At 43.9% G+C, this 14048-nt stretch overlaps 1 protein-coding gene across 6 annotated transcripts in view; it reads left to right on the top strand.

Moving 5' to 3' along the window:
* Positions 1 to 347: 347 nt before the first annotated feature.
* Ezh1 (enhancer of zeste 1 polycomb repressive complex 2 subunit) overlaps positions 348 to 14048 on the top strand; it is a 34392-nt gene continuing 20691 nt past the window's right edge. Inside the window, exons 1-6 of one of the 6 annotated variants that reach the window (XM_021176027.1) lie at positions 348 to 393; positions 8532 to 8598; positions 9887 to 10007; positions 10235 to 10363; positions 12062 to 12181; positions 13700 to 13820. In XM_021176027.1, the coding sequence (XP_021031686.1) occupies positions 8594 to 8598; positions 9887 to 10007; positions 10235 to 10363; positions 12062 to 12181; positions 13700 to 13820 (496 nt within the window). In that variant the 5' untranslated portion in view covers positions 348 to 393; positions 8532 to 8593. Of the gene's footprint in view, positions 394 to 1736; positions 1824 to 1874; positions 1895 to 4370; positions 4392 to 8531; positions 8599 to 9604; positions 10008 to 10234; positions 10364 to 12061; positions 12182 to 13699; positions 13821 to 14048 lie in introns of those variants that run through there. The other 5 variants (XM_021176028.1, XM_029483671.1, XM_029483668.1 and 2 more) reach the window with 5 other exon arrangements.

Raw genomic sequence — 14048 nt, 5'->3', positions numbered from 1 at the left:
ATAAATCTTTTTTCTTTTTTAAATATTCTCAAGCCGAGCGTGGTGGCGCACACCTTTTATCCCAGCACTTGGGAGGCAGAGGCAGGCTGTCTTCCACAATTTGACGTGTAAGTCTAAACACGGTTGGCAATGGTGCGCTGCTGAATAAAGTCTTCAAGAAGAGATCTGTGGCTCCAGGATGACTTTTCTCTGACAGCGCCACCTAGGAAAGTGTCAGACTAGAGCTGCATCACCTTAGCGAAAACTCACACCTGCGAGGACCGCAGCCCAGGTGATCCACCCTCTGAGTGCGCACGCGCACGGAGGGGAGGCGCGGGGCGTGGCCGCGGCGCAGGGGCGTGGCCGCAGCGCGCAGGCGTCCTAGTGGCGGGTGGCTGCGTCTCAGGATGGAGGGTGAGTGAGTAAACAAGACGGGGCTGGGCGGTGGGGCCGGGCCTGGGCTTGGCGTGACGCTTGAACCTCAGGGCCGGGGAGACGAAGAGATGAGAAACTGAGGGCCACACCATTGCCTGACCCGGGGTAGCGCGAAGGCTGTCGTCCCGAGTGTGGTGGGACCCGGGACGACAGCGCGTGCGAGCTGCGGGGGGCCGCGTGGCGGAGGGGGCGCGGCGGGGGCGCGGCGGGGGCGGACCCGGCTGGTGGCCCTTGCCAGCGTGGGTGGGCCTTGGCGTCTGCCAGGGGACCCTGACTCTTGTAAGCGGGAGGGCCAGAGGCCCGGGTGGGTCGGGCTTGCGGAGGCTTTGAGTGATGTTGAGGAAGGGGTGGCCAGGCCGAGATGCTGGCCAAGTGCGAGAGGTTTTCAAGGCGCCCAAGTGTCAAGGTGGAGACTCCCGGGGTCGCGCGGCATCTCCTCAACATTTTGCTCCCGGACCTTGTCGCTGGTCTAACTCGCCTCACTTTAGTTCCGGGTTTGAATGAGGATTTGTCTTCAAACTGTCTCTCCCGTCCCCAGAATTCCCACAAACGATATATAAATGAACGCGTCCCGAAGTAAAAGGGAAGGTGATATATTTGGGACATAACTTGTCAGGAAGTAGATGTGAGACAGAACTTTAAGAGAATTTTGGGGGGGGGGGCGGGGGGGAGTTCGAGACAGGGTTTCTCTGTGTAGCCTGACTGTTCTGGAACTCATTTTGTAGACCAGGCTGGCCTCGAACTCAGAAATCCGCCTGCCTCTGACTCCCGGGTGCTGGGAATAAAGGAGTGCGCCACCACGCCCGGCGAAAATTGTTTTTAAGATTTAGTTGTTTGGGTTTGTTGTTGTTGTTTGCTTTTAATGTGTGTGCACTCTATGTATGGATGGTTCCAGGGACATCGAATCCCTTGGTACTAGAGTTAAGGATGCTTACATACCACCATGTGGGTGCAGGGAACTGAGCCAGTCCTTGTTGTTTGCAAGAGCAACAAGTGTTCTTAACCGCTGAGCAGGCTTTTCAGCCTGTGGGACGAGCTTACTTTGGTCAAAGTGACCACCGAGATGATGTAGGTGGTGGGGCACAAGGAAGAGAATGGATATAGATTAGATGGAGGTTAGTGTTGGGGGTGTGGGTAAACTGATTAGCCAAAGTATGGAACCTATGCCTTGGGAAACAGAGCCAAGGAACACAAAGAATTGGATATGTACAGGGATGACATTGAAAATGTAGAGGCTTTTGGGGTACTTTTGCTACATGATATCTCAGAATAAGAAATCTCCAGCCCAATGAATATTTTTGTTGATTTTGGTCTCTGCATAGCACCTGGCTATCTTTGAACTCTCCTTGTACACCAGGCAGGCCTTGAACTCAGAGGATCCTCAGGCCTCTACCTCTTGGGATTAAAAGGTATGACTCACCCTCCACCCAAAGATTTTAAGACGAGGAAAGGACATTGGATGTCTTTCCAGCCTGAGAAGGTATGACCTCTGCCCCAGTTTTTCGATTTTTGAGAAACCTGTTTTCAGCCTTGGAAACCCAGTTGTGGCACTGAAGGGGAGATAACCAGCTCACATAGGAGTGAATGCATGTTAGGAGAGATGACCTTAATCACATAAACAGGATGCTAGTTGTGATGTTGCAGCCTTAGAATCCCAGAACTTGGTTAATGGAATTAGGAGGCTTAGGAGTTCAAGGCCAGCCTTTTCAAGGTCAGCCTGGACTAAATGAAACTCTGTGTCAAAACAACCACAAAAGTATGTAAACCTGGAAGAAAGAACCGTCTGTAAAAATGAAACATCTGAGGGGATGTGGTGCACACACCCTGCTAAAGCCTTCTGTGGATGTTCTGACTCATGTCTAACCGAAAAGTCTGGTTTTTATTGAATGATAATGGGTAGTCCCCAACAAAACTTTTATGCTGATGTAGTTCATAATCAGCTAAGGCAGGGCCCTGCCTATAGAAGGCTAATGTGGCTCTTGTCCATCAACATTGTATATCTCCAAGGCAGCGCTCTTTAAAAAAAAAAAAAAAAAAAAAAAAAAAAAAAAAAAAAAAAAAAAAAAAAAAAAAAAAAAAGCATCCCCAGAGAAAACCAAATCCGCTTTGATTTTTGTCACTCTTAAAAAAAAAAAAGCATCCCCGGAGAAAACCAAATCCGCTTTGATTTTTGTCACTCTTGTCTGCAGAGGAAATGACCTGGTTCTATTGAACACTAGGAAATATTTATGTTAATTAGAGTTCTTTAGTTAAGATTGTGGTTCACAGCAAACCAGGCATGGTGGTCCATGTCTGTAATTCTGGTACTAAGGAGATAGAGGTAGGTGGTTCAGTAGTTCAAGGTTACCCATGACGACCTAGCAAACTTGAGGTGAGGTTGGAGGATCTGAGGTACTGGCATTTTGTTGTTTGTTTTGAGCCCTGGCTGTCCTAGAACTCATTCTGTAGACCAGGTGGGCTATAAACTCAAGAGATCTGTCAGCCTCTGCCTCCTGAGTGCTGGGATTAAATGCGTGTACTGAGCTACACCCAGCTTGAGATCCTGTTTTTTTTTTTTTTAAAGTCCCAATAGAGGCCTGATGTGCCTGGAAAGTAAACGTGGGATATGTAAATACTTTGGAGAAGTAGAAGAATGTCAAATTATCCCCCCTTTGGACCTTACTACCTGACCTTACCATCTACCTGTGTTTTGTTGGGTTTTATTCATACCTGTGCTGGGATGCAGGTGATCTTGGACCACAGATTAGACACACCTGGATGGATACAAAATGTGTGTCTCCTCTCATAATTGAGTTCCTTGCCTCACGGTTGATTTTAATACAAGTGTTGATGAAATTGAAACTAGTGACTCAATTTAGGTATATATTTTTAAAGATTTATTTATTTTATGTATATGAGCACACTGTAGCTGTCTTCAGACACCAGAAGAGGGCATCGGATCCCATTACAGATGATGTGATCCACTCTATGGTTGCTGGGAATTGAACTCAGAACCTCTGCAGGAGCAGTCAGTGCTCTTAACCACTGAGCCATCTCTTTAACCTCCATTTTATATATCTGATGTCCATAGTTTAACCCTACTTCCCATTTCTATTATGAATTGAGGATGAAACAACAATAGGCTGAGGAGACGGCTCAGCTGTTGAAGAGTATCCTGTTACTTTTGTAGAGAATGCTGATGTGGGTCCCAGGACCCACATGGCCCATAATCCCAGCTCTAGGGGATCTCACTGATACCAGCTTCTGAACTCTGAGGGCACTGGCCCTTCCACGGCACACATATGTACATGTAGACCAAACACTGACATAAAATAAATCTGATAATAAATTTTAATTAAAATGGAAAAAACAAGATGGGACAATTAAGAAGCTATGGTGCCACATGGCTCCAAAGCCTTTGTTATTTTGCTTACTAACTAGATTATTAACTAGTGAAGAACCAGGTGTGGTCTTTGTGTGTGTCTGTGTGTGTTGGGTGCTGGTTTTTTCTTCTGTGGCAAGTTGTGTGGTAAGCATATGTTGCACTTTGCTTCTTGTTTTTCTTTGTGTGCACACAGGAGGTCAGAGGATATATTTCAGGAGTGGTTTCTCCACCATGTGCGTTTCAGGGCTGGAACTCAGGTTGTCAGGCATGGCAGCAAGAACCTTTACTCAAATTTCACATTCTCACCTGCAGTGCTGTGGTTCTGTTTGCTTCACATGCTCATTTATAATTAATTTTATCAGCCTTTTTCTAAGTTAGTCATACTAGTGAGTATACTTACAATCTCATTATTTTTTGAAGTTTATTTTTAATTGCCTCTATGTATTCATGAGTGCAGGTATCCCTGGAGGCCCGAGGAGGGTGACAGGTCTGCTGGAGCTGGAGTTAGAGGTGGTCAAATGAGGGTGCCGGGAACTGGACTCAGATCTTCTGGAAGAGCAGCAAGTGGCCTTAGTCACGGGGCCCCTTATTGTCTTTAATTTGCATTTTTCCAGTGAGTCTTTTATAATCTGTTTGACGTGTTCTTCTCTATTGAGCTGTTTTTGTGGAGCTGAAGTTAACTGTATGAAGACTTAGGCCTCAAACAGTATGTTTTGGGGTATCTTCAGTGTACAGTGACTCTGATAGAAGACTAATTCTTAACTGAAATGTAAGTACTGATAAAAATGGTTATGGAGGGACTGGAGAGATGGCTCAGCGGTTAAGAGCACCGACTGCTCTTCCAAAGGTTCTGAGTTTAAATCCCAGCAACCACATGGTGGCTCACAACCATCTGTAATGAGATCTGATGGCCTCTCTGGTGTGTCTGAAGACAGCTACAGTGTACTTAGACATAATAAATAAATAAATAAATAAATAAATAAATAAATAAAATGGTTATGGAAACAGTATTTTTTGGGCCACCTCCTGTGCCTGAGATAGATGACTCCATTTTTCTCCCAAGCCGGTTCCAAATGCTCAGCTGTTTGCTTTTTCTCGACTTTGTTGTGATAAGCATTTAGTAGGATCCAGCTGCTGCTGTGCCAATCATGTAGCTGTACTTAAGGGTTGTGTCCTGTTTTTGTTTTTTTAAAGATTTAATTATTATATGTAAGTACACTGTAGCTGTCTTCAGACACACCAGAAGAGGACATCAGACCCCAGTGCAGATGGTTGTGAGCCACCATGTGGTTGCTGGGAATTGAACTCAGGACTTTTGGAAGAGCAGTCGGTGCTCTTAACCACTGAACCATCTCTCCAGCCTCATGTTTAGTTTTTTTAAATTTTATTTTTATTTAGTGTATATGAGTGTGCACTACCTCCCCTGGTTGTAGGGGAGGTCCAAAAAGGGTGTCAGATCTTCTGGGAATTGGAACTACATATGGTTGTGAGCTGCCATGTAGGTTCTGGGAATAGAACTCAGGTCCTCTTGAATAGCATACAATGCTTTTAACTTATGAGTCATGTCTCCAGCCCTTTCAAGTGTTTTTTGATCATGTCTACCTGTTTCTACAGTGTCTTCATTTCTTTCTACATTCTGTGAGAAATCATCTGCCAAGTAAACTTTTAGAGACATCGAAGGCAGATCAAAAAGTGAGATAAATATGGCTCTTGGACACGCAAGATTCACATACCACTTAAATTGTAAAAAGAGGAAGTGTGCTTTATTTTGCATTGTGACTAGTTAAAACTCTAGGGCATTTTTTATGTGTGTGTGTGTATACTCCTTGCCAAATAAAACACTTGAGAAAAATTCTACATGGTACCATTAATTGTTGGATTGTTTGCTTACTGTCATCTCCCAACAGACTGTATATAGGAGATAGCAGTTCAGTTATGACTCTAATGAAAATTCTGGCATTTTTCTGTGACCATTTCCCCTAAGAACTCCAAACACACACTACCACTACCACAGCTATTACTCTTACCCTCACCACCTATTAATCACCACAGCCAGCACGCCCACTCTCCCTGTACCATAAGAACTGTACTGGGAGCAGCTGTCAGTTGAGTTTGTTTTTCCCTGTTACTGATCTGCAGTTTCAGTTGGATGGAGTGATCTGTTCTGAGTTTGCTGTTTCAAAACATGGAACATTTCTGTAATCCTTGCTCTTGTGAGGCTGCTTTCACAATGATCTTGAGTTCAAAACCAGCCTGGACTACAAAGCATGACTCGTTTAAAAAATTTAAAAACAAACAAAAAAATGAGGCTTGTGTTTGGGAAGGGAGGAGAGGTGGGGGGGAGTAAGAGCAGTGAGACAACCTTTGTTAAAGAAGGCTGCACTGTCTCCAGTCGAAGGTTGCCAAGGTAGCCAGTCCTGTTTGTGGTTGGAAGTACTTCTTCATTTCCTGGAGTAGGCTTGTTACTCCGTTTGTTCAGGGCCAAAGTGATAAGAGCAGAAGCCATTGTGTAATGGCACTCACATATAATAACTGTAAGCACGACGTAGTCTAACTATAGACTTTCTCAAAAAACAAAAACAAAACAGGCCAGCTTAGGATGCCAACAGTTAAGAACCAGGCAGTCGACCTGTCCTGAAGTAAATGATTTTAAGAAATGAAATACTGTAGATTTCTGATGGGAAACTCTGAAGTTATCAGTTATGTCCATGATTTAAATGGAGATAAAAGAAGCTGAGATTTGAAAATTGTGGGCTTTTTGGCTTGTTGACACATGCCTCTTTAATCCCAGTCCTAAGGAGGTAGAGCAGACAGATCTGAGTTCAAGGCCAGCCTGGTCCACATAGTGTATTCCAGGCCAGTCAGAACTACAAGAAAGATCCTGTCTCAAGCAACAAAACTAAACAAAATGGGTGATTTTCAAAAATGTTGAACTTTAGCTTTCGGGGACTTACAGTGGGCTTCATAGGCAGTGAAAAAAACCACAACATGTAAAATCCAAAAATAAAAATTTATTGGCTTTAAATTTTGCCTGGGGCTAGAGAGATGCTTGCTGCTCTTCCAGAGGATATGAGTTTGGTTCCCAGCACTCACATTGGGTAGCTTACAGTCACCTGTAACTCCAGCACAGGGGATCCAAAACTCTCTTCCTTGTCTCTACAGGGACCTGCACACCTGTGAAATATATGCATACATACAAATAAAAGTAATTTTTTTCCCCAGAGCTGAGGACTGAACCCAGGGCCTTGTGCTTGCCAAGCAAGCACTCTACCACTGAGCTAAATCCCCAACCCCTAATAAAAAATGATTCTTAAGAGACTTTGTGATTTAGGACGCAAGTAGCCCTTTTGGAGGACCGGAGTTCAGTCACCTGATCCAAGCCAGGCTCACAAACACCTATAGCTTCAGTTCTGGGGGGATCTGTCTGTCTCTTTCCAGTCTCTGTAGGCACCACATGCATATGTACAGCCCTCCCCCATGTAAAAATAAATAGATTAAAAATATTTTAAAGTTGAAATTTCTGATATATACAAATTATTAGAACAGTTGTTAATAACTACATATTTTGGTTCACACCTTTAATCATACGTAGCACGTTCTTTAACTGTATTTTTTTTTTAAAGATTTATTTATTTATTATATGTAAGTACACTGTAGCTGTCTTCAGACACTCCAGAAGAGGGCGCCAGATCTCGTTACGGATGGTTGTGAGCCACCATGTGGTTGCTGGGAGTTGAACTCTGGACCTTTGGAAGAGCAGTCAGGTGCTCTTACCCACTGAGCCATCTCACCAGCCCTTTAACTGTATTTTTTGAGATCGTGTCCAGGGTGAGCTCCAAGTAGCAAGGTTGACCTTCAACATTAGGCTTCCTTGGTTCACAAAGCTAGAGGTGGTAGTGGACACCTAAAATCCCAGCACTTTTGAAACTAAGGCAGGAGAATCAATAGTTCAAAGCCAATGTAAGTTATATATCAAAAAAGCACACATACACACACAGTCTGAAACCACTTGTTTCTGTTTTGAATTTTAGCTTTTTATGGCTCCTTGAAATGATTTTTGAAACTTTACAGTGTTTGACTAAGTGAATAGAAGTGGTTCTCAGAGCTAGAGAGACTGCATGCACTGCGTGCCTCCCAATCATCTGAAACTGCAGTCACAGAGGGGCTGATGCCCTCTTCTGGCTTCTGTGGGTACTACACACACATGATGTGTATACACATTTGTAGGCAAAACGCTCCCTACACATAAAATGAAAGTAACTGCCGGACAGTGGCACGCCTTTAATCCCAGATCTTGGGAGGCAGAGGCAGGCGCATTTCTGAGTTCAAGGCCAGCCTGGTCTACAGAGTGAGTTCCAGAACAGCCAGGGCTACACAGAGAAACCCTGTCTTGAAAAGGAAAAAAAAAAAAAGAAAAGCAAAGAAAATATTTATTGTATTATTTTATGTGGGTGGTGGTTTTGCCTGCATGTATGTATGTGCACCATGTATGTGTGTTTGTATGTATGTGGTGCCTGTGGAGGTCCCCTGCAAGAGCAGCAAGTGCTCTTCTGAGCTAACTGTCTAGCCCTAGAAGGATTTTGGAAGCAACTTTCTAAAAAGTGTCAAGATCAAGCATCTTTGAGGCGTGACTTCCTATGCAGACTGGGGAAGCATCCTGCTCAGAGGCTCTGTAGCTGAGCATGCTAGCTACTTCAGTAAACCCCCTTTTGTTTATTCTCGTGAAAAGCTGAACATTTCTTCTTACCCTTAGATCTTGCCTTTCGACTGAAGAACAGAGGTACATTGTAAAGTCAACATTTCCTGCTGCATTCCATGAGGTAAGTAGAGCATATCCCACTAAATTCTCTAAATTTTCCAAATGTAATTCAACCCCACCTCCAAATGAACTTCTCAGTGTGGTCAGTGTCCGTAGGTCTGCTGCTGACGTGGAGGTGAGATCGTGAGTCTGAACTTGGATTTGATACAAACGTTCCCCATCTCTTGGGCTGGAGGGATGGCTCAGCAAAGAACAGGGGCTGCTCCTCCAGAGGACCAGATTTCAGTTCCTAGCACATACATGGCCACTCCCAACTGTCTGTAACTCCAGTTGCAGGGTATTCGAACCCTCACACAGACCCAGCAACAGTGTGTAGAACAAATGAATGGATGAATGAATGAATGATTAAAAAATCCCTCTCTCCCTTTTAAAAGATGTATATTTTTATTTATGAATATGGGTATTTTGCCTGGGTAAATGTCTATGCATCATGTGCTTATAGAACCTGAGGAGGCAGGAAGAGGGTGTCGGAGCCTCTGAAACTGGTGTTACAGGTAGTGAGTTGTGGCTCTTCTGCAGGAACTAGGTTCAGCCGCAACATTCATACCGGGCTACTTCATAACTGCTTGTGACTTCAGCGAGGTTTGAATACTCTAAAAAACTCAGCTTTTGCACATGCACATACCCATATACAGATACACACATACTTGTAATTAAAATTAGTCAAAATAAAATTGAATTTAGTGAATAGTCATCAATGGATCCAAAGTAAAAAAATCAAGTCTCTAATAACTATGAGGCATCTGTAATTGAGGACAGGGATTGCCTGGGGATTGAACTCAGGGTCTTAACTCGTGCCAGGCAATTGCTCTGCCACTGAGGTTCATCCTACTTGGGTTTCTTGAGACAGTTTTATTCTGTAGTTCATGGTTGCCTGGAACTTGTTATACGGAGCAGACTGGCCTTGAACTCCTGATCTTCCTGCCTCTCTGTCTCCCAAGTGATGAGATTAGATGGCAGGCATTCTCTGTAATGCTCTACATCCTTTTTATTTTTTTCTGTTACAGTGTTGGGCCTAGAATCTAGAGCCACACATGTTAAAGTGATCTCTGCACATTGAGCCTCGCCATGCTGCTGCTCCCATTCTAAATGTACAAGGCTTAAAAGGATGACACCCACCAACATTTTTCACGCTAAGACCAGAAATTACTCCTGAAAAATCTGTTTTCAGTGGAAATTTTAAACTCATTATTTGGGCTTTCTGATGTACCATATTCATTTGAATTTGAGGAAGCCTTCCTTTCCAAGTAATCAAGTGTTATTTGTTATATCTGTCTTTCTGAGTCCAGAAAAATGGATATAGCAAGTCCCCCAACTTCCAAATGCATCACATACTGGAAAAGAAAAGTGAAATCTGAGTATATGCGGCTTCGGCAGCTCAAACGGCTCCAGGCAAATATGGGAGCAAAGGTAAGGATGGGTCCCAAGAGCAGGGTTGTCTGTCTGTGCAGTTCTCCAGTGTGCAGTTCTGGCGGGTTTCCTTTGTGACCTACACTGTCTGTGCAGTTCTCCAGTGTACAGTTCTGGCGGGTTCCTTTGTGACCTGCACTGTCTGTGCAGTTCTCCAGTGTGCAGTTCTGGCGGGTTCCTTTGTGACCTGCATTGACTCTTAACAGACTTTGTCTTGGCTTTGCTAGGCTCTGTATGTGGCAAATTTTGCAAAGGTTCAAGAAAAAACCCAAATCCTCAATGAAGAGTGGAAGAAACTTCGTGTCCAGCCTGTTCAGCCAATGAAGCCCGTGAGTGGGCACCCTTTTCTGAAAAAGGTACTTTGGGGTGTTAAGCCAGCATTCCTTTCTCCTTGGACATGAAGTTATACATTTAGCTTGAAAATTAACCATTTTGTCTGTTGTCCCCAGTTAATGAATGTAATTGTAATTTTTTTTTTTTTTTGGTTTTCGAGACAGGGTTTCTCTGTATAGCCCTGGCTGTCCTGAAACTCACTCTGTAGACCAGGCTGGCCTCTGCCTCCCAAGTGCTGGGATTAAAGGTGTGCACCACCACACCCGGCCTAATTGTAACTTATAGAAAAACAAAACATGTACTGCTTCTCTGGGTCTTGTGTTCAAGTCTTGTGTTCAAGGTGTCCTAGTTTGTGCTTGATAAACTTAGATGCCAGGAGGTGACTTCTCTAGGTAATGGGTAGACCCTGCTGATCAGAGGGACATCTTACTATAAATAAATGTTTGTTTATTGATAAATTGAATTATAAGTTTAAAAAGCACATTCTCATTGGGTATGGTGGTACATGCCTTTAAAACCCAATTCAAGAGGTAGAGGCAGGAGGAATAAGGAGTTTGGGGTTGGCCTCAGCTATATAATAAGTCAGGTTATCCTGGCTACTTGAGAGCCTGGGTTTAAAAGGGAAAAAAAGCATTCTCGCTTTAAAGAGGTAATACTTTTAATTTTTTTTATTGCATGTCTTTATTTTGCTCAAATTGTGCATGCAAGCTCCTTCCCCATGTGGGTCCTAGCAGTTGAACTCAGCCATCGATTTGCTGGCCATCATTTTTATCTAACTAGTCATTTTAACAGCCTGGTAATATTTTTTAAATATAAAAAGCCGCTAGTGTACTAAGACCAGTGATCATTCCCAAAGCAGGATATAACTAATTTGTACACCACTTTCCTTCCCCACGTGCAGTCTCCATCACCTCGGTAGCTATATCCAAAGTTTAGATCTTTTAGAAAGCATTCCTGATCTCAGGGCCCCGAGTTCTGAGATTCTCTAGGAGACCCACACACTGGCAGAAGTGAACATCTGTTGGGTGTGGCAAGCATTGCACCAAACTCCGAGGAGACACGGATGTGACTTATAGACAGTCCCTGCTTTCCACAGCTAGTGAGCTTAGAGGGTCCCTTTAGGAGCTGCTGTTAACATTTGCTCAACTTAAGAGTTTAGAAGAATTTGGAGAATGCTGCTTGTGCAGAGGCCTGAGTTCAGTTCCCAGAACCCAGTTTGGTGACTCCCAAGTCCTTTAACTCCAGGCATCTGATGTCTCCAGCCTCTGTGGGCACTCACACTCACTTGCACTCATACACACACATACAAAAATAATTTAAAATTAACCTAAAAAGATTCCCAAGAACATGGGGATGGGGTTTGGCTCAGTTGGTAGAGTGCTTGCTTAGCTAAACACATGAAACCCTGGGATGAATCCCAAGCTCTCTTTGCATGAAACTGGCATGGTGACCCACATCTGGAATCTTGGTCCTCAAAGGGGAAAAAAAGGTTAGAAAAATATCAGCATCTTTCTGGAAGGAAACTATAGAGTGTTTCTTATAGTTTTGTTTTTAATCATTTTGTTCTGTAGCCTAGCGTAGCCTGGCCTCAGACACTGCAGTTGCCCTGCCTCAGCCCCTGAGTGTTGGTGTTATAGGAAGGCAATTGCCATTGTAGCTGATTTACAGCTGGTTCTCTCTTGGGTTGTGTCTTACTCTGTGTATCGCTGCTTTTCTTGCAGTGTACCATAGAGAGCATTTTCCCAGGGTTCGACAGCCAGGATATGTTGATGCGGTCTCTGAACACGGTTGCACTGGTTCCCATCATGTATTCCTGGTCCCCTCTCCAGCAGAATTTCATGGTACGTGTTGAAAAAACTGACACAATTGTTTAAACTGTATTGTCATTTTGTGCTGATCTGTGTGAGGTTCTTTTAGAGTAAAGACTGTCAGGGCATACGCAAAACTTGGATCTAGAGAGTGTAAGGTTATTGTAACTAACTCGCTCTGAAATGACATACATTACAAGCTGCTGAGAAGCCCCCTTCACCAATCTGTCCGACAGCCTGAGTGTTGTCTCCAGGACCTGTGTGGTAGGAGTCAAGAACTGACTCCTGCAGGTTGTCCTTTAGTCTCTGTGTATATGTGCCACACACACACAGTTTCAGTCAGTCAGTCTCTGTCTGTCTGTCTGTCTCTGTCTCTCTCTGTCTCTCTCTTTCTCTCTCTCTCACACACACACACACACTCATACTGCAGGTTGCTCTGTCCTGTTAGATTTTGGTGTTCTCTAAAATATACTTCTTTTTTTTTTTTTTTAAAGATTTATTTATTTATTTATTATATGTAAGTACACTGTAGCTGTCTTCAGACACTCCAGAAGAGGGCGCCAGATCTCGTTACGGATGGTTGTGAGCCACCATGTGGTTGCTGGGATTTGAACTCTGGACCTTTGGAAGAGCAGTCAGGTGCTCTTACCCACTGAGCCATCTCACCAGCCCTAAAATATACTTCTGATTGCTTTTTTTTTTTTAATTAATGAGATAGGACAAGACTCCAAATTTTCTTATTACTTTGACCCAACTGTATAATATTAGTCATAGTTAAATATGGCTGAATCAGACCCTTTAGGCTTAAGCAAGTTGCCATCTCTGATGATGGAGCAAGTCTTTTGGAATCCTCTAATGGCAAGGTGCTCTGAAGGTAGCCGAGAGAAGAGAGATGGCTGTGGGTAACAGTGCCTTCATCTAGTCCTTTATCCTGACGTCTGCTAAGATCATTGTTCTGGTCATCTCTCCTCTCTAATGCTGTTGCTCGTCCTCCGCCCACTGAGAGCAGTGCTCCTGACTGGACTAAGACACGGTCTACAGGAGGGAGTCACCTCTCATCGTAAAACTGTCCAGTGGTTTTACTTGACCCTTGGGGATTGAGGAATGACTAGGTTGGCACTGCAGTGTAGCTTAGTGGGGAGTGTGTGCTTAGCCTTGCTGTACAGCTGTGTTCTCTGCTGAACACCTTTCTCCTTTAGAATTTTTTATTGCTCAGAAACGTCTATAACCTGTGTTAATACTAGTTACAGCCATGCTTCTTCATTATGGGGAGGGAGGAGGATGTTTCTAGAATACTTCAAATGTTATGGTAACTTTGGTCAAATGTTAGGCTTGGACATACCATTGCTAATGCCAAGGTAAACACTTAGGGGTTAATATTGACTAAACTTGTTTTTTCCCCCTAAGAGTAGAGCTGCCCCTTTCATTAAAGGCTTTATAGGCATGTAGGAGACTCAGGTCAAGTGAAAGACCAGCCCAGCAAATGCTCCTTTGGGTAGGAAAGAGGAGAGAGAGGGTGGCTCATGGCATGAATCCATCTGGTTTTTGCAGGTGGAAGATGAGACGGTTTTGTGCAATATTCCCTACATGGGTGACGAGGTGAAGGAAGAAGATGAAACTTTCATCGAAGAACTGATCAATAACTATGACGGCAAAGTCCACGGTGAAGAAGGTAGTGATCCTGGGCTCACTGCAGGAAGACTTTGCTAGCCCACTGCTGCCTTTGTTCTCTTCCATCCCCGTGGGTGCATGCTAAAGAATATTCCAGTGTGGTGATATCACTTAGGATTAGAATTTTATACTACAAAAGAAGCTGGGTCACAAAAAGAATTGCCTAGCCGGGCAGTGGTGGTGCACACCCTTAATCCCAGCACTCGGGAGGCAGAGGCAGGCGGATTTC

The sequence above is a fragment of the Mus caroli genome, chromosome 11, assembly GCF_900094665.2.
Source record: "Mus caroli chromosome 11, CAROLI_EIJ_v1.1, whole genome shotgun sequence".
NCBI classification, from domain to species: domain Eukaryota; kingdom Metazoa; phylum Chordata; class Mammalia; order Rodentia; family Muridae; genus Mus; species Mus caroli.
This window is presented reverse-complemented; position numbering and strand designations above follow the sequence as displayed.